We start from the raw sequence: 24,883 nt of genomic DNA, 5'->3' as shown, positions 1-24,883 counted from the left end.
AGCCAGATTCTTAGCTTTGTGGATGCAGGAACTCGACTTTATTCCTTCCACCAGTGCTAATTAACCTCTTGGGGATCAACATGCTAAGAGGACCCATAAGAAACTGATATGCGTCTCAGAATGTCAATTTACCAATCTATAAAGAGGGCTAAATCTAAAAAAAAATAGTGTGTGTGGAGTATTCACTCTGGGTGTTTTGCCACGGTAGCGTCAGTGTACTCAGGAGGAGAAAAATCACTCAGAGGCTTGTTCGGTGAGCATAAGCTTAGAAGAAAGAGAATGGGTGGTCTGGAGGAATTTTTCTTTCAAGTTGGGATACTTGAAATTCCTTTTCTGTTCTAGGAATATTTCTCTTTGACAAGTTAGTTGTAATCCCTGAACACAAACAGCCCTCCCTTCTGGTCATTACCAGATATATTCTTATGTCTTGTTTCATTGTTATCTCAGACTTACTGTAAATCATCTTTCTGTTGACATACGATGCTCACAGAAAACGTTTACCAACTACACTTGATTGACTTTGGTACATTAACTGGATGTCATTCGCCAGCTCTAGCCTTTAATGGAATAATGATAGCCATCACTTATTGAGTTATAGTTATCAGGCACCTTAAATGAGTTATCACACTCCTTTTGGTGATTCTGAAATACAGGTGCCATTATCATCATCTTTACTTCCTCCAACGAAGAAACAAAATACGGATCAAGCAATTCGCCTGAGGTCACATAGTTAACATGTAGTGGAGCTGGGACTGCAAACCAAGAAATCAGACTTGAGTCCCTGTATGTTCACCACATGTTACGTTTTACAGCCCTTCAAGAGGTACCTACCGTTTTAAACCTTGATTTCCCATCTGAACAAAGCTAATAGTATCTTTCCTAAAGATTGGGAGGATTCTAAATGTTATCACGAATATAAAGCTCTTACCACACTACTGAATATATGGTGACAAATAAAGAGTAGCTTTTATTACCTGTGAAAGAATTCCCTCAGGCATATGGATTGGCTTTAGGAGATCTTTGTTCACCTTCATGTCAAAACTACAAACCAGATGCTAGAATGAGTTGATTTTATTTTCAGGTGGCTAGTTTAATCAATTGCATGCTAATCCTTCCAACCTCACTTTTAAATCGTATTTTATTACTCCATTTCCAAATTCTGAGGACCTTTCTGGAGGGTAGAGCCACCCTCCCCTCTGTCCTGTAATATCTGCACACATTGCACTAAACCCAGCCACCACTTCACACCACGCCACAACTTCGCCTAATGTCGCTGCCGTACTTGTAACCTAAGGAGTGAATTTTACTTTCCACAGGTTCCCAGATTAAAATTAGGGAGTTTCTTAGGTATGAGTGTTAAATCCAGTGACATTTTATTTACTTAAATTCCTTGTTCTTTTGTTTGAGTAAGACCTATTTATTTCAAGAGCAAACGTTTTTATAGTTGCTTGTTAAGTCATAATTCTAGATATTTTATAACACAAGGATTTATGTACCATAATTAAGGAAAAAAACTCTGGTCAACTAAAAAAATTTACTTTAATATATCTCAATTATGACTCTTATAGTGAATTTATGATTTGGAACTTTATTAAAAGTTATCTTCCGTTCTTTTTGAGTAGCATTCTTTTTTCCCTGAATGTGAACTGAACATGCATAAACAAGATCGTTGATTTATCTGGACTTTTAGAAAATTCTCCTTGGATCTACAAATGTAAACCCTAGAGACTGGATCATTGCCACCTTAGACTCTCAATTCATTCTAGAACCAAGAATAGATCTTTTCTTAACAGCTTTGTAATACGAGTTAATATAAGTTATGGTAGACTCAATATTATAGTTGTAAGGGAGCTCAATTACCATTAGGACCAGAAGGTACCCACTCACCCGTGATACTCACCATGTCAAGGGGGTCTGTGATCATGCCCTCTGCCACTCAAGTTAGTAGAATATTTAGCAAGCATCTACCTGAATGAGGGGATAGGTGAGCTAGGTAAATCAAAATATTTTTTAAACTTTTTCTTTTAAAAAAAATGCCCAAATGGTAAATGTGCAGCTCAATGGATTTTTAGGAAATAAAGATACATAGGTTTTGCCTGCTTTTGAACTTGATGTAAACATACAAGTTTCATCTGGCTTTTTCAGTATTATACTTTGGAGTAGCAGCCACACTGTTTAATGTGGTTGCAATTTATTTTCATTTCTATATATAATATTCCAGTGTGTGAATACGTGACTATTTTCCAGGGTATCATTAATAAGCAATTGGAAAATTCTAGTTTGGGGTTATTATGAATGTGTGGCAATGACCATTATTATACACATCTTTTGGTGAACATATGTGCATTTCTGTTGGGAATATACTTAGGAGTGGAATTTCAGGGTCATATGGTATACGTATGTTCAGACTTAATAGATTCTGGACAAATGTTCTCTCAAGGAGATACATCAATTGACACTTTCACTATGTATAAGAATGTGTAAGAATTTGTTGTTCCACACCCATCTCCGACACTTGGAATTGTCTGAATTTTTCAGTTTAATCATTCTGATGAATATGTAGTAGTGATTTGCATTTCCTTGACTTGCACTGCCAGAGCCAAGATAAAATAAGACCACGACTCTTTCCTGCTGATTGCAGCTAAAAGCTCAGATCAAAATACAAAAAGCAACCACCCAAGGACTCCAAAAAGTAAACAAAAATGGGCAGATTGGATTGAATCAAAAGTTGGAGAAATGCCCTCTTTGTTTTTCCTATTTTCTCCCACAGCTTTGACCTGAGGCCCGGCATCTAGTAAAACTAACAGCAGCACAGGTAGCAGAAACTAAGAAAAATCCTGTCTTTCGAGCCAGACAAATTGAGAGAAGGGGTTTCTGTGAGTCAAAGTTGGTCAGGAAATACCTGGCTTTTTTTTTCCCCCCCTCTCCTTTTCTCCTCTGGGCTTTGCCCTGAGAGCTGGGGCCTAGGCTCAGACCAAGAGAAACCCTAACTTTCCAAACAAGAGAAATAGGAAAGGAGGCCTCTGTGGTATGAAGAATATGGAGGGAATCCACATTTTTTTTTTCTCTCACCTCTTTGCCCCAGTGTGGGCCCTAGTCAGCAGCTGCAGCTATGGAAGGCAGCTAGAACTCCAAGAAAAATCTCCTATTTCTGGCAGGAGGGCCAGAAAGAGGTTACTCTGCAAAAGAGAGAACATGAGTATCAAAAGGGGAGATCTGTAGAAGGGGACCCCCTAATTCTATGCATAAACCCACATAAATGGTTCTCACACCTGAACTAAGAATTTGCAGAAAAACACAAAGCTGTTTAGCAAAGGTCTGTGAAATGAACTACAATTTAAACTACAGTAGCCTCCCCTTTTCAACCGGGGATACGTTCCAACACCCCCCAGAAGATGCCTGAAACTGCAGATAAAACTCTATATACAGTGTTTTTTTTCCCTCTGCATTCATTGCTATGATAAATTATAGCTTACTTTATAAACCAGGCAAGAACAACTAATAATGAAATAGAACAATTCCAGTAATATACTGTAATAAAATTTATATTAATGTCGTTTCTCACTCTTAAAGTATATTTCTGGACTTTACTCACCCTTTTTTTTAGATTGTATTTATTTAGAAAGCGCATGTGCAAGCAGGGCGGGGTTGGGGGCTGGGGGTAGGGACAGAAGGAGAAAGAGAATCTCAAGCTGACCCTGCCCTGAGCCCAGAGCCTCACATGGGACTGCATCTCACAACCCTGCGATCATGACTTGAGCTGAATGCTCAACCAGACCAGCTATCCAGGCGCCCCTCAACCTTTTCTTTCTATGTGAAATGATAAAACGCCTGTAGGATGAGATGAAGGGAGGTGTATAACAGGCATTTGTAAACTGTCCGAGGATGAGTCAGAAGGAGAATCATCTGCTTCTCATAGTTGATCACAGGTTAACTGAAACCAGGGAAAGCGGGCAGCCCAGGTGGCCCAGCGGTTTAGCACCTTCCTTGGGCCTAGGGCGGGATCCTGAAGACACAGGATGGAGTCCCACATTGGGCTCCCTGCATGGAGACTGCCTGCTTCTGCCTCTCCCTCTGCCTGTGTCTGTCATGGGGAAAGCAAAACCGCAGATACCAGGAATTAACGTACTGCCCGAGCTCCAAAATAATGCTGGGGTGCTGCCCGTATAGGGCAGGCTCCAAGCAGAATAACGCCTCTGAGAGCTGAGCTGAAAGGGACCAGCGTGCACGGAAAGTGAGACCGAATTTGAACTTGTGGATCTAAATCAAACTGGACCCACCGCCTTTTAAAACCAAACAGGGCAGCACCGGTAGCCCAGCGGTTTAGCGCCTGCTTTTGGCCCAGGGCCTGATCCTGGAGACCCGGGATCGAGTCCCGCGTCGGGCTCCCTGCATGGAGCCTGCTTCTCCCTCTTCCTGTGTCTCTGCATCTCTCTGTCTCTCATGAATAAATAAATAAAATCTTAAAAAAATAAAATAAAACAGAACATCAGTAGTCCCCCAAAGCCTTTTCACAGGAACCCAGAGTCTACGCAACATGATATACTCAACACGTCCAAGATTAAAAAACAAAAACAAAACAAAACAAAACACAATTACTCAAAGCCACCGAGGATCCATCCATCTTCAAAGTGAGAACACATAACCAGTTCTCAAGGCAGAATAAGATCAGTGACAGCTGCCACCTGCCAGCCACCAGGTGAGAAGCCGTTCTTGGGACCAGCAGTAGCGGACGACGTCTTCCCTCCAGGCGCCTGCTGCGACCTTAGGAAGGAAGCCTCGCGCTTGGTCACCCCGTGCCTAAGAGCGTTCGCGGGAGCGTCGCTGGGACGGAGGCGGGACGACGGAGCAGCCGGACACCTGCACGCACGTGCTGCGGCCTAAGAGGAACCTGGGGGTACCTCGCCGGCGGGGGGGGGGGGAGGTCTGCGTATTCTACCACCGACTATCCTTGTAGTTTATAAACAAACTAATTTTTAAAAAAAAGAAAAGAAGAAGAAGAAACCGGGCAGCCCGGGGGATGCTCAGCGGTTTAGCGCCACCTTCGGCCCAGGGCCTGATCTTAGAGACCCGGGATAGAGTCCCACGTGGGGCTCCCTGCGTGGAGCCTGCTTCTCCCTCTGCCTGTGTCTCTGCCTCTCTCCTCTATGTCTATCATAAACAAATAAATAAATCTTTAAAAAAATAATAAAAAAATAAAATTAAAAAAAAAAAAAAGAAAACACAAGAGAGCGTCCCTCCCCTCGGAGAAAAGCAACGGGTCAAAGACACAATTCCAACAACACTGGCAAATACCCCGGCTCCACGCGCATAAGGGTTAAGGTGCTGCAACTACGCAGGTGTCGAAAGCAGCGAGTCTCTAAATGACGTCCGAGCGCCGCGTGCGCAAACAGCAGCGTCCCTAACCGCGGGTTAAAGCAGCTGCCACGCCCCCGCGACCCCACGCGCGAACCCGGCTGCCGTCACTTCCGCCTGGCGGCCCGGCCCGGCCCACGTGACCGGAAGTGCTTTCCCGTGGGGTCCTCCCGCCCGCAGGGGGCTCTCCGAGGCCGCCGGTGCCACGAAGGCCTCCCGCCCGGGCTGGCCCTTGCGGCGCCTGAGGGTTTGGCTGCGGGGCCTGCGTGCGCGCTACGAGTCTTCCGGCCGGAGAACCGTGTCCCGGGCGTCCGGCCGCGGCGACGACGTTCACGCTCACCCCGGGCCCGTGCGCGTCTCGGTCGCCGCGGGGCGCGGGCGCGCGTCGGAGTCAGGCGCGGAGCGGGCAGCCCCGGCGGCCGCGAGGCCCCAGCCCGCTTCCTCCTGCGAAGACGCAGCTGCGGGCGGCGGTGGCGGCGGCGGCCAAGATGTCGACCAAGAATTTCCGAGTCAGCGACGGAGACTGGATCTGCCCTGACAAAAAGTGAGTCCGCGAAGGGGCCCGGGTCGGGGCTGAGGGTGTGAGGGCCCGGGTTCCGTCGGCGTCGGCCGTCGTCGGGGGCTCGGATCGCCCGAGCCGGGTGCAGGCGGCGAACCGCCGGCCCCCCCCCGCCCCCCGCCCCCGCTCCGGCCCCGGCCCCGGCGGCGGGAAGGAGGCTCCCGGCTCTTCGCCGCGAGCGGCCTCGGGAGCCTCGGCGGGGCGCGGCGGCGGCGGGGCCGCGGCGGCGTCTCGGGGCCACGCGGGCTGCCTGGGCCGCGACCCCGCCGCCCCCGGGCCCCGCGCGCCCCCGCCGCCCCCGCGCGCGCCCCCGAGCCCCGCGCGCTCCCAGCCGCCCCCGCGCGCGCGCTCCCAGCCGCCCCCGCGCGCGCCCCCGCCGCCCCAGCCGCCCCCGCGCGCCCCGTGCACCTGCCCACGTGACTCCTCCTGCAGAACTTTCCTCCGGTTCGCGGGAAGCGCCTTCCTCCGTGTCGGCCCTTTGGCCCCTCGTCCTCCGCCTGGGTTTTTAGACTTTCCAGTTTTCGCTTTCTTCCCTAATGCGTGGGCCTCCCCCATCCCCTCCCCTCCCTGAGACACTGCCTGCTGCCTTGCTTTGATTTTTAGGAAATTCGGACGTTCTTTTTTTTTTTTTTTTTTCCTCCTTTTCTCTTTATTGATCTTTAATCACCCGCTAACAGCCGAAATGCAAGAGGTCTGTGTTATTTTGTTGTTCTGCCCCCCCCCCTTTTTTTTTTGCCTGCTCAGCCCTGAGATCCCATCCCTGCAGCAGAGAAGCAAGCACGTGCCTCAGTGGCCCAGCTTTTTTTTTTTTTTTTTTTTTTTTTTGAACCATCGGTGCGGGAGCCGGGTGCTGTGTGTGCCACGGCCGGGTTCTCCCCGAAGGCTCTCCGCCCGAGCACATACATACATAATACATACATACATGGTGCCTGTTTGGAAACGCACGGAAAGGAAGCGCCCGGAACCTTGAACGCAACACACTTCGGATCCAGATTAAAATTTTGCATCTCCTCCTCTTGAGCTAGCAGCCACACACGCGGTAGAGCCCCTGGTATAGTAAGGACGAGAGTTGGAAGCAAGCAAACGCGGGGTTTGATTTTCAGGTCTGTGGCTTACAGACCCCGTTAAGTAGGTTATTTAACTTGACTGAGACACCAGGGTCGGATAGCGCCCTTATCGATGAATACCCGGGAGCCCGGATGGGGTGTCCAGCGGGGAAGTATCCCGGAGGTGAAGGCTCTGCATTGGTAGCAATCGGTTGGCGGTAGTTCTAGAAAGGTCAGCTCACACAACGTCCTCACACGTTGCCTCCTTAAAGGGTGTGGAGCCCGTGGTCCCCAATATTTGACGCCCATTCACATTTTAAGTTTTTTTTTTTTTATTTTTATTTTTTTATTTGAGACAGAGAAGCAGAGACACAGGCAGAGGAGAAGCAGACTCCATGCAGGGAGCCTGTAGTTCCCCAATATTTGATGCCCATTCACATTTTAAGTGCGTATATATATAAATTTTATATGTATATATTATATATATATATATATATTGGCATTTTATTTATTTATTCATGAGAGAGGGAGAGGCAGAGACACAGGCAGAGAGAGAAGCAGGCTCCATGCATAGGACTCCAGGATCACGCCCTGGACTTAAGTTGGTGCTAAACCGCTGAGCCATCCTGGGATTCCCTACATTTTAAGTAGTTTAAGTGAAATATCCGTCAGATTTATTTCATAATTAATTGACGACTCATTTGCATAAAGATTAAGATGATCTCAAGGATCAGGTCTGCTTGATAGCATGGAATCGAATGGATTCGTATGCAAGAACAGCATCGCTCTAAGGGATACTATGGAAAACGTTGGAAAGATAACACACCTGATTTTTGTGTTGGTTACTTGAAGAACGACGTGCCTGTGACAGCGTTAATGACAACATGGGCCAATATTTGACGTAGGTCTAAGTACATTCAGCTCGTTGCGAATATGCGAATAGGCTATTATTCTTACAGTGCATATATTCAAGTTTTTTTTTTAAGATTTTATTTATTAGAGAACAATCGGGGAGGGACAGAGAGATGGAGAGACAGAGGCAGACTCCTCACTGAGCAAGGAGCCTGATGCGGGGCTCGATCCCAGGACCCTTGGATCATGACCTGAGCTGAGGGCAGGTGCTTAACCAACTGAGCCACACAGGTGCCCCACAAGATAGATTTTCAATGCTTATATGAGTCATAAGGCATATTAAAGGGAAAAAAAGATGTAAGAATTATTTGGAGCACTCAGTTTAGTGGCCATTCCATAATTTACGTGCTTATTTTATTCTAGTAGAACACCTAAAAGAAATCAGCTTTTTAAGATTTAAGCTTTGCATGTCATTCCGAGCATTTACCATGCTTTTACAATATTCAGATGCAGTGTTAAGACCACTGTTAGTGAACCTGATGGTTGTTTTAAGTTTGCTGGATATAAACATCAAGTGATACTGAGTTGCATCATGTTGAGTTTGTTGGTTGTGGTTGGTTATTTATTTCAACTAGGTTTCAGAGTTTTGATAAATATCCCGGGAAAACTACCCATTTCCTTGCAATTGAAGCTATTTATAGTTTTAGCTGGTATAACGTATTTTCTTTACTTAAATTCCATCTCCTGCTTGTAAAGAGATTATCTTGTCAAGATCCATGAAGCCGCCTCTGATTTATCTATCTATATTTTCCCCATTGGCCCATCTATAGGATTATGTATTTCTTATAATATTGACTACATTTTTGTGTATATCTTATTTTCTTTATTAGGAGTCACTTTGAGTTTTTTTTTTGACTTGGTGCCCCCGCAGTAATTACTGAAGTGCAGTCATACCTCACTTCAGCTTTGCCAAGGGGATTTTGTTACAGTCAGTGATAGGTGCTAATAGAACACTGAAGCACACAGATCCTAAATGACTCAACCAGGATCCCCATAACCAATTAGTGAAAGGTTGGAATTTCTTATCCTGGACTTGTGACTTTAAATATTTTTTTTCCATTTACATTGTGATTTTGTTGTGGGGGGGGGTGTTGGGTTTTTGTTTTTGTTTTGTAACTTACATGACTGAGATGGCATAAGTTCTGGATGCAGGTAATATAGTAAGGACACATTAAAAAGTTACGCATTTAGAATTTTAAGATTCTGGGGATCCCTGGGTGGCGCAGCGGTTTGGCGCCTGTCTTTGGCCCAGGGCGCGATCCTGGAGACCCGGGATCGAATCCCACGTCGGGCTCCCGGTGCATGGAGCCTGCTTCTCCCTCTGCCTGTGTCTCTGCCCCTCTCTCTCTCTCTCTCTCTCTCTCTCTGTGACTATCGTAAATAAATAAAAATTTAAAAAAAATAAAATCTTTTAAAAAAAAAAATTTTAAGAATTCTGTAGATTTAAATGACATCCTTATATTGTTTATTTTCAGATGTGGAAATGTAAACTTTGCCAGAAGAACCAGCTGTAATAGATGTGGTCGGGGTAAGCATTTAAGGAAGCTTCTATTATGACTGTATACAGATCATTTTTTTAATTTCCCCAGTTTCATAACGCATTGTTTTCCTATTTTCAGAGAAAACAACCGAGGCTAAGATGATGAAAGCTGGGGGTACTGAAATAGGAAAGACACTTGCAGAAAAAAGCCGAGGCCTTTTTAGTGCTAATGACTGGCAGTGCAAAACGTATGTGTTTTAAATTACCTACTTTTTCTTCCATAATATGTCTAGCCACTGCTTATTAATATTTCCAGTTCTTACTAGGCACATTAACAAACCAGGGAAATCATTTAAATCAAAGACGTATTGATTAGTCTATCTGATATAGAAGTATAAAGAATTTTTCAATTCTATTATTTTAATGGTAGTGTTAGTTTTTATTGTGATGGATGATGTGTACTGGTAAATGAATGCCTAAGGTAAGCTTCCATTCAAAAAAAAAAAAAAAAAAAAGAGGAAGGGCTATTTAAAACCACCAAAGCCTACTTCTTTTTATTACTGAAAAATCTCAGGAACTTTTAGCCTCTATCATTAATAGGAAATATACTACGAAATACATTCTGTGTTTTTACAAAGTAGTTTTAGAATCATAGGTTCTTTGCCATAACTATCTAATGAGGTAGTTTTCCTTAATACTTTTGATTTTCAAGTTCTGTATAGATTGTTTCCAACTTCTATGTTTTTCTGTTGTGCAGATAAATATATGAGAAAGGACTGAATCAGAAGAGGGTCTTACATAAATTTCTGATACTGTAGTTATAACATTTATATTGGACAATTCTCTAACAGATTAAGTCATTGGATTTGATAATTCTGTGAAATGCAGTGCTTGAACTGATTCTTCAAAAAAAATTTTTTTTTTAAAATATAAATGTTTGGAAGGTATAACTTTATTGTCCTTTGAGGTTAATTTAGAGACTGAAAAATTAGTAAAACTTTTAATTTAAAATGAATTTTCCCCCCAAGGCATCAAAATCTCTGTATGATTTGTCTCATGTTTTTGAAGAAAATGACAAATGCAGTCTTCAAACTATATAGCTCTTGCTTCTCTGCTTAAATAGTTCAGTCTTTTGTTGGAATCCACACTAGTACATTTTCTTTGTTTACAGTATCTTTATAAATGGTTCTTTATGGTAGTGGTTTCATCCTAATTTTTATTTTAAAATTAAAATTCTAGAATGTCTAAAAATTTACTCTTTTCCCTGTACTGTAGTATAGCCTACTAATTTGGTATTTGTCTCTTCTAAAGGTGCAGTAATGTGAATTGGGCCAGAAGATCAGAGTGTAACATGTGTAATACTCCGAAGTATGCTAAGTTAGAAGAAAGAACAGGTAAAATCCGATCATGTTCTAACTAAATGATTTCAAAAGAACTAAAAGTTTAATTGACAATTCAATGACCTTCTCTTATAAGAGCACAGTAGTTGATCGTTCCATCTGTTCTGCCCTTAGGTTTTTTAACTGGATTTTTTTCTCTCCTACTCAAAAAAAGACTTTTTGTTTCCTAATATCCCATTTTACTAAGTACTAAGTATAGTGGTAGAGAGTCCTATGCTCACAAATTAAGAAGGGCAGAGAGGCACCTTTTAAGGTACTTGTCTAAAGCTTAGGCAGTAATTCTCAAAGTTGGCTGTGCATTGGAGTTCTTTGGGAAACTTTAAAAATACAGATTTCAAAACAACTGTGAAAGCTCTTGGGAGTGTGGGTCCCTGAAATTTGTCGGTGATTTGGATGGTGTTTGGTAAGCACTGACCAAAGTAGTCGGTTACCACTGGCTCTGTGTGTTCTGTGGTGAGATGATTTACCTAACTATATAGTGTTTCAGTTACCAGCAATTAGCCCAACCACATTATCCCTATACTTCAAATCTGATTTTATCACATAGTGACTCATACGTCATAGAATCAAAGGTTTCCTTCTGTATATAGTTACCGTTGTCAGACTTATTTACTAAACTACTTCCCTGTTTTCTTTTCCTTGAGAACTTCAGACCACTTCCACTCTGGTTTCTAGGGATAGGAGACCCGTGAGCCTTCAAGAATCATCTGGATTTGGACATTCAAGACTGTAACTGAAATATTTGTTTTATTCCCCATGTGTTTTTGTTTTTTAAATAATCTCTAATGTGAGATTATTATTATTGTTGTTATTATTATTATTATTATTATTATTATTATTATGTCCAATGCCCTAGATACTTTTTCAATCTTCAAATCCTACCTCACTCCTATTTTTGGCCTTTGTACTAACTGAGTAGATTGGGGCCTTTTAATAAGAATCTCCCCTTTTTTCCCTCCTTCCCCTCCTAAAACATAAAAGATATGTTCTGTCTTTTTTTATCTTTTTTCTTCCCACACCTCAGGTAATTTGTGTCCTTTTTAGGTTCGCCGTCTTCTGCATGTCCACAGACTGTTGAGGTTCTTTAAGGTCCAATCCCTAGGTTTTCTTTCTTTGCTCTTTATTTTTTGGGCGTTGTTTCCCTAAGCCCTAAGTTTAAGTAACCTATGGCACACCATGATACTCAGGTGTATGTCTTCAGCTGAGACTCCTTTGACCTATATATCCAGCTGCCTATTCAACGTTACCATGTAAATGTCAGACTTACTATATCCAAACTGAGCTCATAATTTTCCCCCAGGACCTGGCCCTCTTCTAAGTGATCTCTTTCTCATGATTCGTGCTCCCCACCACGTGCTTGTTGCGTAAGCCAGAAAGCTAGATGTCCTTAGTAACTCCTTCATTTCTCCTCTACTCCCTCCAGAATGCTTTTCCACCACTCCCCTAGGTAGTAGAAATACCACTTTATCTTGTCTTGGAGAAATTGCTGTTTAGCTGATGTCTCTACACATTCTGCCTCCTGCCCTGTTGGTAGCCAGAGATGTTTTACTTTTTTTTCAAAGTAAAGACCTACTTGGTTTAAAATGGTCTTGTTTTTAGGATAAAATCCAAAATCTTTATCGGTTTTTTTAAATTTCCAAAGAGCTTTTTATCTCTCCATATTCTTTGATCTGTTTTGTGACTCTTCTTTAAAGTTCCACTATTGTGAAAACTATAGTCTAACAACTAAAATCAATCCTCAAAGTTTGCTGTCTTCTCACTTTTCCTTTACTCAGTCTTTTTTCCTATGATTCTGATATCTTGACCCTTTCCCACTTCTTTGGCTATAACTAGTTCTTTGGTTATAACTGGTTGTCTTTGCTGGTCACAGTTGAAGGTTGAAATAACCTATAGCTTTGCTCCTCAGTGTCTCTTTACTGTTTTTAATAAGGAAGTCCAAGGTTCTGGGGAACATTTCCTAAGCGTGGGATAATCTGCAAGTAAAAGAAAACTTGATGTGCTACTGAAAGATTGCTGACTTCTGCATTATCCCTTCAAATAATTATACAAATAATTAGCCGTTCTCCTATTTTTGTATAGTTTATACTTTAGTAATTACATTCTTGTCAAAAATTAAGTTCTTTTTCTGTAGCCTGTATGAAAACATGAAAATAGCTTTATGTTTGCTGCGATATATTTTAAAGTAGTTTTACCTATATACCTATGGAAAATTACTTGTGAATTATAGGTCACTTTCTGAATCCTGCAATAATTTATTTGCCATGTCATTTTTCAGCTGCAGATTCCTTTATTTATTTATTTATTTATTTATTTATTTATTTATTTATGATAGTCACACAGAGAGAGAGAGAGGCAGAGACACAGGCAGAGAGAGAAGCAGGCTCCTTGCAGGGAGCCCGACGTGGGATTTGATCCCGGTTCTCCAGGATCGCGCCCTGGGCCAAAGGCAGGCGCTAAACTGCTGCGCCACCCAGGGATCCCCAGCTGCAGATTCCTTGAGTGTGAACAAAGAACTCTAAAAGCCCAACTACTGATTTTAAATAGAATTTAGTATTTTCACATGTTTCCACATATTAATAGTCTGTCAGGCATTTTTCTGCACTGCTGACCTGAAGACAATCATGCTATTGCATTGTATTTATTCACTTTGCTTTTAATTTTTTTCCTATGTGAATTTCCATCTAAATTCTGTGGTGGGTTTTTTGGTTTGTTTTAGTTTTCGCTTTTCTCTTAAGTTTTTGAAGTTTAGATCTTTATCATTAATCATCTCTTAAAGTGAATATTCCATCTAGATCCTGTGAAGTTTTTTTTTTTTTTCCTACTTTTAAGTACTTGGAAGCTTAGGTCTTTAGGTCTCTATTATTGGTCATGTTTTAAAATTTGTTGTTTATTAGACTACTCCTACCTTAATCTCAAGACATTGATATTACATCAAATATACCTAGATGTAAGAAACTATATTGAATTATAACTTTCCACAGTATTTATAATCTAAAAATTAGTATTGAATATGAGCTGTTTTCTTGAGGTTCAGCATATACTCACTTGTACTTGTTTTTGTCTTTTTATATTTAATTTCTGAAAAGCTAGAGCCAAGATTTTACTAAGGAAAAATTGTTACTGGTATTTAATACACTCTTCATTTGTATGTCATGTATAGAAGCAAAAGGAAATTCTTGTATATCACAATTGAAGTCCATATTGTCTCTGAAATAAGGTAGGAGGAGAAGGAAAGGGGATCACATGCAAGTATTTGAGGGATAAGCATTGACACATTCAGTTTTCACTGGTATAAATTATAATGAAGATGATTGTTGTTTTGGTTGTTTTTTTTTAAGAAAGTTAAACTTACTACATTATTTTGTTGGGACAGTTATCCCTTCTACTATTTGTGACTCTTATAAAATGATGGTAGGGTAAGTGATCTTTTTTTTAAATGCCCATGATCGATCATTTTTAAGTCACATATCTTAAATTTTTAAAAAATACTTTCTTGCTCAAATTTATTTAGCGTTTTGCTGGTTCATAAAATCCTTAAGCCTTGGAATCACTATTTTTATGTACTGCCCCTGCTCTGCAGTCTATGAAGTAGTTAGGTGATGTTGCCCTTGCCTACATACATCTCCATCATTTTTCCAGTGGGAGATTTATTCACAATCTCACTCACTTTCTCTAAAAGTAACCCCAGCTCCTCTTAAGTGTGTATCAAAAAACTGTCAGTCCGATTGAAGATGTTGGCTGTGACATCAAAGAACTGTGATTTGCTGATCTTGAATATTTTTTAATAGAATATTCTCAGTTTAAAAGTCTGCTGCCTATTTTATTGTACCTCAGTGACTTTTAACAGTATGTTAAAAATAATTGTATTAAAATGAATTTGGGTGTTCTTTTATTATGTCCTTGTATTCGTTTTTTTATAATTAGGACTATTCCAAACCCTAGCTACATTTTAGCTCAGCAAAATTTCAACATATCAAAAGATTTCAGACTATCTTCAGCTAGTAATCAGTGAAATTTGGTTTTTAGTTCTTACTGAGCCCAGTCCTCCCAGAAGAACTATGATAAATTACAGAAGTAAGTCGTTTTCCGCTTGTGTATTCCATGCATAGTCTAAGTCATACAGGATATTTTGAAATTGAGAAGAGCTAGAAGTGTAGCAACAGGGCTTTTTTAGCTAAGGTGTCTAACTTTGACACTGTTCTGATGTTTTTTAATGTGCTTTTTTTTAAACTAGTAATTTATTAGCTAGGCAAATGTCATTGATGAGATTTTTCTTTTTTTCTAATGCTGGGAGATGATTTTATTACATTTTTGTTGTTTTAATGAATTGTCATAGGGTAACAGTTTATGTCCCCTCCTTTTTTAGGCTATGGTGGTGGTTTTAATGAAAGAGAAAACGTTGAATATATAGAAAGAGAAGAGTCTGATGGCGAATACGATGAGGTAAGCTATACACTAGTGTGCAGGTTGAACACAAAATAGAAAACATGTTAAAAATGTCTTAAATGCAAAGGAATAATAAATATATATCTTATTTTTGTAAGTACACATTGATTCTTTTAAAGCAGCTGACAGTTTTTAAAGAAGTCCTGTTTGGCTTAAATATATAATTTTAACAATTAACTTGAAAATGCATATTGACTTAAATATATAAAAGGAATTTTTTAGAAAAATAGTAATTTTAAAACATTTTTAGCTGACAGAAATATCATGAAACTTTTTCTCTAGTTTGGACGTAAAAAGAAAAAATACAGAGGGAAGGCAGTTGGTCCTGCATCTATTTTAAAGGAAGTTGAAGACAAAGAATCTGAGGGAGAAGAAGAGGATGAGGATGAAGATCTTTCTAAATATAAATTAGATGAGGTAAATGGTTTCCTTGTCTTATGTTCTCCTGAGTTTTATTTGAGCTATGAATATAATGTGAGTCTTTCAGTGATCTTTGTCCAGTAGTGAAGATAGGTTTTATATATTCATTTGTTCTCAAAAGGTTTTGAGCTTTACTCTTCCAAGCACTATACTGCCTCTGGAAATAGAATAACGGAGACCGAACCATCTTTTTTTTTTTTTTTAGGATTTTATTTATTTATTAGAGACACAGAAACATGGGACCCGATTGCGGGTCTCCAGGATCACGCCCCGGGCCAAAGGTGGCGCTAAACCACTGAGCCACCGGGGCTGCCCAAACCATCCTTCTTTTAATGGAACTTCAATTCTAGAGGGGAAAGACATAAATGGATAAGACATAAATGGAAAAGATAATTTAAGTAGCAATGATGTTATAAAGACAAATGTGATAACACATCATGAGAAGATCTACTTTGGTTTCAGTGGATGGGGAGATTTTCTGGGGAGGTGAAATTTGAGCTGAGATCTTGAATGATAGAATGATACTACATGCTGGCTTCAGGAGCTGTGGTCAGAACACTTTCAGGCGGAGAACAGCAAATAAAAGTCATTTAAATAGGAAATAAACAACATCAAAAAATCATTCATAAGGTAATGTGATTAGAGCAGAGGGCAGAATGTGGTGAGAGGGACAGCCACCACCATCAGGTCAGGTGGTATTCGAGGCCAGAGTATAAAGTTTTATGGCCTGATGTATAGATACCATTATAGGTACACTTTGAGGTCTCATCATAAGAATCCCTCAAATGCAACTACACAGATGACTGTGAAACCATTTCTAAAGGTTGTTTCTTAGCAAATGAGGTATGTTTATCTGACGTGTTTCAAGGTAGTAACAGTCAATATATTGAGGTAGTAGGAAGGCAGGATGGATCCCTAGATTTAGGGAGACCAAGTGAAAGGTAATGCTGTAGTATACTGGAGAAAAGCATAAAGTTCTGAACTAAGACTAAAAATGGATTCAAGGGTTTTTAAGGGGTTAAAATTGAAAAAAAAATTTAATTTTTTTTTTTTTAATTCATGAGAGAGACAGCGGGGGTGCGGGGGAGGGACAGAGATATAGGCAGAGGGAGAAGCAGGCTGCCTGCAGGGAACCTAAAGCAGGGCTCAATCCTAGAAGCCCAGGATCATGATCTGAGCCAAAAGCAGATGCTCAATCACTGAGCCACCCAGGTGCCCCTAAAATTGAAAATTCTTGGCAGCTTACTTGGTAATACATTGTGACCAAAAAAGAAGAAATAATATGAGTTCCAGGTTTACTTTGTTGAAATGTCTGAGATAATCTGTGTATCTGAGATAAGTAATACTGTAGGCAGATTTCAGGATTGAGACATTGCTGAGATGTTGATGATATCATATCCATTGATGATACCATGTATCCATATGGAGATGTCCAGTGCACAGAACTGTTCATCATTCCTAGTAGATAGTATCCAAATGTCTAAATAATTGAATTTTTGTTAGGATGAGGATGAAGATGATGCTGATCTCTCAAAATATAATCTTGATGCCAGTGAAGAAGAAGATAGTAATAAAAAGAAATCTAATAGACGAAGTCGCTCAAAGTCCCGATCTTCACATTCACGATCTTCATCACGCTCATCCTCCCCCTCAAGTTCAAGGTCTAGGTCCAGGTAAACGGGTACAGGTCAAGGGTAACACCAGTCAAAATGTCAGTATCTAACTTCTTTATTTATAAATTTTGTTTTTCTTTACTGAATAAGCTTTCCTTTGTACTTTAGGGATTTTATTCAAGTCAACATTTACAAAATAATTATTTCTTAGTGCCATGAAGTAATTGTCCAGTATTTTCAGAATTGCAAAGTTTTAATGTGAAATTTCCTTGGTTCATTTTTAGCACCATGCCTTTCTTAAAGTAGACTTTAAAAATTCATTTAAATCATTACACATAGTGAGATTTAATTAACTAAAAGATAGTTTACATTTAGGAACTTTCAGATAAAGTGATGTTAAAGGCTAGTATGGAAATTTTCTAGACACTTTTCTAGACACTTCTTAGACACATTGCTTTTAATATACAATAGTTTAATAATTTGGTTAGAGGTATTTTGAATAAAGGAGCAAATTTCTGACATAGTGGTTTTATTGCCCTAATGCTCATGATTTTGAGATGTCCAGGAAAAAGGATTTAGTTGGTGTACTTGAATATTACATTGCTAGAAATGTAAAATTTCAATAAAATTACCTGATTAGTCAACAATGAAAATAAAATTTTTGGCGAGCAAAAGCAGTACCTCATATAGGCAATGTTCTCTTGAAGAATTCCTATTCACAGTACAGTGAAACCATGGGCAATGAATTTTAACGGTATTTAGGGATAAAAACAGCTTATTTGAATACTTAATATATTTTTGTTTGAGTACTATAAAGCCTGAGAGCATACAATTGTGATTATAAAGATAGTAATTTTAAGATGTAAATGTAATAGTAATCTTTTTCAATAAGGTATTATCTTAAGAGTTAAAGGTTATTTATATACTAGGTTAGTAAGTGAATTTTATTTAATTTGTGATTTTTTAAAATTTAAGAGGGCCATAACTCCCCATGTATCATTTTTCAATAGTATAATTACCTAAGACAATGACATTATTGTTAATGTATTTTCTTTTTAATTCTCTAACCTTTGAGTAGACAGAAAAACAACAAATGGACTTACACATGTCGTCATACTTCTCAAGTGTCATGTTAGAGACTAAGGAAACAGAAGGAGTTTTATTAGGGAAATTGCTAGAGCTCTGTCAAAGAAATTATAAACAACATTCAGTATTCCTGGATGTGAAGTCCTGAGTTGCTTTAAAAACTATTTGTGAGCAGAGAGTCTTCAATGTTAATGAAGTGAAAATGCTTAGTGTTTTTACTTGTTCAATATTGAGTGACTTCTAGAGTAATTTAGTCAAATTTAGAAAGTGGTAGTTGATTTAAAAAAATATATTAGCTTAAATTTGGCATAAATATTTAAATGATGTTTAGTTCAAATATTTTTGAAAATATATGTATCTCAAATAGTTGTCTTTTTATATGAAAATGAACTCTAATATGTATTTTTCTTTCAGTTTTCATATCACAAAGTTCATGTAAGTGGTCCTGGAAAAAAAAATCCTTCCATGTTGTTCCAGGTCCCGTTCAAGAAGTTCTTCCAGTTCGCAGTCAAGATCTCGTTCCAGTTCCAGAGAACGTTCGAGATCTCGTGGGTCGAAATCAAGGTGAATGAGGTAGCATCTCTCTGTAAAGCAGAGAGAAAAAATATTTAAGGCTGCAGAGGGCGTTGCTGCTTTTTTTTCTCTTATTTTGCTTCTACTTGTCAATTTTATTTTAGCATTAGAAAACTAATGCACTTGCCTCAGCTTAATTTTCTCACCATGAGATGTTTTCATTGCCAGCAGTGTGCCAAGACATTCCCATGATTGAATTAAGGTTGCTATTTTGCATTATGCAAGCAAGGTTTGATTTTTTTTTTGTGCTAGCTAAAATGAGATGAAGTAGGAAGATGGAGCCAAGTCTTACCACTGTATCTCTAGTGCATTAAAGTTATGTTTGTAGTAAAAGTTCAAATACAGTTAGAGATATGCAAAGGAAAAGTTTGCTGTGTCTTTAAAAGGAAGAAAATTAACCTTGCCTCAAAACAGATTTTGTTTTGTAGGGCAATTCTTTCCGTATTTACAGAAACTGTTTTGTCATTTATGTCATAAAGTTTCTGGAATATTTTATACATTTTTCCATTTTTTAAAAATTACACAAAATATTATTAAATTATAAAATATTACACATGAATATTATATGTAGAATAAGCAGTCCTCTTAAATTGTACAAACTAAATCAAGAAGTATGGTTGGTTTAAAAAACAATAGTGTGGTTTGTTAGTCTAGGTAGGTTGTGGTCTTAAGTAAGTGTTACTGTTAATTAACTTCAGGTTGCATTTGGTCCAACCTGTATGTAGAAAGAATTTATGAAGAAGCAAATGAAACATTAGTCTTTACTTTCTTAAAGTGTTTTTCCTAAACTTAGTCAAAATATGCTGCCTTTTTTTTTTTTAAGTTGATTTATTGATCATGTATTTAAAGCACCTCACAAGAATAAGAAAATGACTAAGATTGCACTTGTGTGGAAATTCTCCCCGAAGTGTAATGGTAGGTCTTTTGGTAAAAATAATTGCTTACTAGAGCCAAATCTGTAGCATTAAAGGGCAACTGCAGTTTAACATTAAAGGAAGAAAGAATGATACGCAAGCTCGTATTAAGGCAGTACAAAATGGAGAGCAAGTGAGTTTATTGTTCTGTATTATCAATGTTTTAGTGCTTTTATTTGAGTGCTGCTTAGGTGAAGATTCTTAAGTCCTAGTTCCCTTTGGGGAAGTAATAGAATTAAGATTTACAGAACAGCCTTCATGTTCTTCCCAAACATTTTTTTCATTGCTTATAACTTTCCAAAGAATTCTCCTTTTGGGCTTTCTGATTTTATTTTAAGCCCAAAGGTGAATTTTTTGGGAAGTTTGAGCTAAATTCCTTCAACCAAAATATGTAAACGAAGAAAAAACTTTGCATTTAAATATTTGCACATTTACTTCTACCTGAAACATGTGAATGTCAACACTTCATACTTCATGAATAGTAGTCCTTCATAAAAACAAATACTGTTAATATAAATCAAAGTTTCAAAGTTACTCATTTTATTTTTCTTTATTTGGCAGTTTAATAGTTACTGTTCTTTCTCATTGCTGTCCCCTATCCCTGCCTTTTGTATAGCAACTTAACTAATAAGTTGCATAATTCCACAAGGAATTGTTATGTTTATTTGCCTCAGGAAGTTGTATATAACATACATGTTTGTTTCCCAAATGGGAGGATGTTTTCTAGACAAAAAATCATGTAAATGCACTTACTTTTGGTTTTGTTATTTATGTATACTTTAAAATGAAAGCCTTAAGTTACAAAAAAAAAAAAAAAATCTTTAATATATTAAGCTGGTTCTTAATTATAAGTGATGAACACCTAGAATGTTAAAAAGATTAAAACATAAAGTAATTATACTTAAATAGAATTGTTTTCATGGTTGAACCAGAAGTCTTCTGTTGAGTATGCAGTAAGTATTCCTGCTTATAAAATTTTCAGTTGTAAATCCTGTTTATTTTTGGAGCTGTCTGTTAACAAAATGATCTGCCTTATTTCTTCTTTTAATGAAATGTTTGATTTGTTTCTCAATCAATGAAGATCCAGCTCCAGGTCCCACAGGGGCTCTTCTTCCCCACGAAAAAGATCTTATTCAAGTTCATCATCTTCTCCTGAGAGGAACAGAAAGAGAAGTCGTTCTAGATCTTCTTCATCTGGTGATCGAAAAAAAAGACGAACAAGATCACGGTCACCCGAAAGGTTTGGGTTTCTGTAGAAATAAGAATGGGTGTTCTTAAGTGTGTTTAATAAATTAACTTCCTAGTCAAGGATTAGATTTTCATTATCTCTTTGTTCCGATTTTAAGTTACACTTTTCGACTTTGAACTTCAAAACCATTAATTACTTTGTTTACCTGTGTGCTTTGATCAGGTTGCTTAGAAAAGTTGTAGATCAATCCACTCTTCCACTATCTGATCATTTTATTGTTTAAATTTTTATTTTCGTATATGATTATTATAGCCAACTCTCGGTTATTTCTGTCTTTTAAGATTGTAATTCAGAGGCTATATGTTGAAGTAATTTAGAAGTTGATTTTTAAATGTATGCTATTGATTTTACATTAAATATTAGAAATCCTAGAATTCTGGGGCCTCTAGTAAAAAAAATTATTTTAGATCATTGGAAATCTATTCTCATTTAAATATGTATAAATGAATTTCCACAGCAAATTACTGTTTCATGCCCTTTATCTATAAGGAAATTGTTCTTGTAGCTAATGCATATTTCATCTTGCGGTCCAAATCTTTTTCTTTTCTTTTCTTTCTTTCTTTTTTTTTTTTTTTTTTTTTTTAGAGAGAAAGACCTTTTATTTGATCACCTTACTGTTGACATTTTTAAAATTTGGAAAGTGCAGGTGTCATCAGCCTTTTCTGCAAGAGGCTAATTACTCAGTTTCATTAACTTTTTCTACATTCTCAGTAGCTAATCATATAGGCATTTTAATGATTTCCTTTGTAATCTTTACAAATTTTCCATATCCTTTCAGCTTGTGGAATATAAGAATTAGGCAGAATCTGATTATTGCTGGGTTCAGTGGTAGGATTACCTCATGATTCCTTCTTGTACAGAATGATTAGTTTTGCTTCACATTTTGAAGTTTAGGTATTAAGGTTACACACAACTAGTATTGTTTCTGTGCATTTGTTTGTAAGAAAAATTACTCCATACTTGAATGAAATTCATTCTGTTGCTTTCTTACCACTCTGCAAATTATTATCTTAGCCACATATAATCCCCCTAGTTTGTTGTCATCTAAACTTAATGAACATGTTCTCTATTCCATAAGCCAGGTGATTGGTGAAAACACTAAACAACCCTGAGCCCAGGGCCAACCCCTCGGAACACCACTACTTTACCCAGGTTGATATATTGACTTATTCATAATTAGCTGCATGAATATAACCCTATAACTAATTGTACAATCATCTTGTGTGACCTAGATTTCCAAAACGTAATTATTTAAGAATATATATTCTCATACACAGTATGAAGCCTTGCTGTATTTGTTTTACATGTAGACTTACCACACTGGTCTACAGTGTATCACAAGGATCGATTTAGTCACACTCCCATTACCAAGTTTATATGCCCTTGTTGTATGTTATCTGTAATTTTACACATTTTTTGCAAGGCTTTCCTTCATTACCTTAAATAATTGAGAGGTGGCTATATCTTGAGAAGATATTTGTAAATTACAGAGAGTTTTCAATTATGGTTATGCTATTACGGGTCTCACATCCAACATCTAAACACTGGTTAATTTTGTGTGTATACATTTGTATCTTATATTTTAATTATTATTTTTGCCAGCAAAATGAGGTTTTGTTTTTTATATTCTCATAGTCTTATGAATGAATGCTGGATAACCAGCTCCAGCTTACTAGATGATCTGCTTTCTCCTTATGTCTTACAGGCACCACAGGTCATCTTCTGGATCATCCCATTCTGGTTCCCGTTCAAGTTCAAAAAAGAAATAATGTATTAAAATTTACATCTTAAAAAAAAAATCAGTACAGTGCATGAAGCATATTTTTTAAGAAGTTGGTGTCTTACTTGGTCAGAAGTGCTAAATCTGCTAGTAGAGGTGCATGCCTTTCATTGCTTTTCAGAACAATACAGCTGTGTTTATTTGTGAAATTAAAAGTAAATAGTATTTTAAGCCATAATGTCCCAAAATAGATGCTCTTGTTTATCATTATTTACAACCATTTGTTTCATTTAAAACCATTTCAGCTATGACAGAAGTTTCCTAATTTGAACTCTTGTTTTTTTCATTTCCGAATATGAACTATTGACTGAAGACAGGATAACCTAGGCTTGCCTGAACTTTGGTCATGGAGGCAAGACTGTGGTAAAGTAGTTGGAAACAATCTGTTTATGTTAATCTGGGAAAAGGAGTCAATCTGCTTGTGTTAGTCTATGTCAAAGTGATTCTTATCAGAAAGAAAAAGTAAAACTGGTTGAAAACAGCCAAATGGAAACTTATTTTGAAATTCCCTAAGCTGAGGGTGCCTTAGAATCTTTGTTTCTCTTAACTGGTTTTACTTTTGTATCAGCACATTTAATGAAGAAAAATCTTGTGAATTGCAGAAGGAAGAGGGTGTTACTCATTTCTCTTTGCCTGACATGTGATTTTGAGCAGATGTGTAAAACCAGTTCTTTTCTTTACTGGTATAATTGATGAGAAAAACCTCCATTTCAGAATGTTTATCTTAATATTTTAAGAAGCTTTATGTGATACCCTTTAAAAACGCAGTTACCACATAACAGTGGTGTAGACAAGGTAAAATCATAGTTAATGAGGAACAAATTGAAGAAAGCTTCAGAAGTGTATTTCTCGGGTTGAAAGACCAACAGAGAGATTATGAATTTAAGTGAACGTTTATTTGCCTTGAGGTGTTCAAACGCTGCATAAAATTTTCTTCTGAGTAACAAATGAATGCTTATTTCTGCATGACACGCAGAAATACTTATTGTTCCTATTCACTTGAAATTACTTATGGCTTAAAATACTTTGAGTTTGTTTTATTTCTCAAAATCTGGTCACTTGAGCTCCATTTTTTGTCCTCTGGCTTAAAAACAGAAAGATTTCTCTTAGCAGTATCTTCAGTGACAATGCAAGGTAAGTATATTAAGGGAAATCAACAACTGTGCTTGGGGACTTTTTGTCATGGGGATCAATACCCACTGTTTGTTTTTTTTTTCCTTAGTTTTAAATTATTGTCTACTGCAATTAAAAATGTAAGGGTTTTAAGGTATTTAGTAGACAGACCAAACAAAATTATTTGTTTTTTATTTTAAAATGAGTGATTTTTCTCTTCAGTGGATCTAAAGATGAAAGCAAAATATCTTATGTAGAAGTATTTTGATAATATTTTTACAATGAATTTCCCCTTGTTTTTTTACGTCTTAATTTTCTTTGCTACGTTTACTGTAGGTTGCACAAGAACTTTTACTCTCTTGTAATTGTGCCTCAGACTTCTTGAAAGTCCACCTTCTAAATTGCCCAGATGATCTTCTAGAGTCTACTTGTTACCATTGGTTTATTCTTGTGCTTTCTGTATTTGAAACTTTGGCTGTACTAAGCAAATGCAAGGTTATAAATTTAGCTAATAGTTTACAAACAATTCAGATGATTATGATTTCATTTGGTTTAACTAAGCTGTACTAGTTCATTTCATGAGGAAATGATGCTGTAGACAAATGTAAATAAAGCTGTGAGTCAAGCATCAAGTGGCATTTGTGAGAAATAAATTAGAATTTTTAAGCTCTGAGTTAATGTTCATTTTTAAGCCTATTATAGTCCTGTGACTTTCGATTGTGCCAAACTTTAAACTCTTTATATTCATTTACCTTTGGATTACATCACACTGTTCATAGTAAGAGTGCTTGGCTTAAAACATACCAAGGTCATGATCAGCTATAACTTTGGATACTCAAAAATTGTGTGTGTGTGCGTGTGCGTGTGCGTGTGTGTTTAATGAGAATACCCAAATTCATTGAATATTTCCTACCATGACATCACACACTTTATTTCA

At 38.0% G+C, this 24,883-nt stretch overlaps 1 protein-coding gene across 3 annotated transcripts; it reads left to right on the top strand.

Moving 5' to 3' along the window:
- The first annotated feature begins 5,739 nt into the window (after positions 1-5,739).
- ZRANB2 (zinc finger RANBP2-type containing 2) lies at positions 5,740-24,619 on the top strand. 3 transcript variants are annotated; one of them, XR_012034808.1, is made up of 11 exons: positions 5,740-5,899; positions 9,348-9,400; positions 9,492-9,600; positions 10,664-10,746; positions 15,119-15,195; positions 15,481-15,615; positions 17,122-17,291; positions 18,795-18,881; positions 20,886-21,044; positions 22,136-22,205; positions 22,759-24,619. XR_012034808.1 is itself a non-coding variant. In XM_072834061.1 (11 exons), the coding sequence occupies exons 1-10, from the start codon at positions 5,844-5,846 to the stop codon at positions 22,163-22,165; spliced, it is 963 nt and encodes a 320-aa protein (XP_072690162.1). In that variant the 5' UTR covers positions 5,740-5,843; the 3' UTR covers positions 22,166-22,205; positions 22,759-24,619. The 3 variants fall into 3 exon arrangements, 2 of the variants coding, with proteins under 2 accessions (XP_072690162.1, XP_072690161.1); XM_072834061.1 differs by having other exon boundaries at positions 22,132-22,205; XM_072834060.1 differs by lacking the exon at positions 22,136-22,205.
- The last annotated feature ends 264 nt before the right edge of the window (positions 24,620-24,883 follow it).

Source organism: Canis lupus, chromosome 8 (assembly GCF_048164855.1).
Source record: "Canis lupus baileyi chromosome 8, mCanLup2.hap1, whole genome shotgun sequence".
In the NCBI taxonomy this organism is placed as follows: domain Eukaryota; kingdom Metazoa; phylum Chordata; class Mammalia; order Carnivora; family Canidae; genus Canis; species Canis lupus.
The sequence above is the reverse complement of the archived record's forward strand: the minus strand, read 5'-3'. Positions and strand labels throughout refer to the sequence as shown.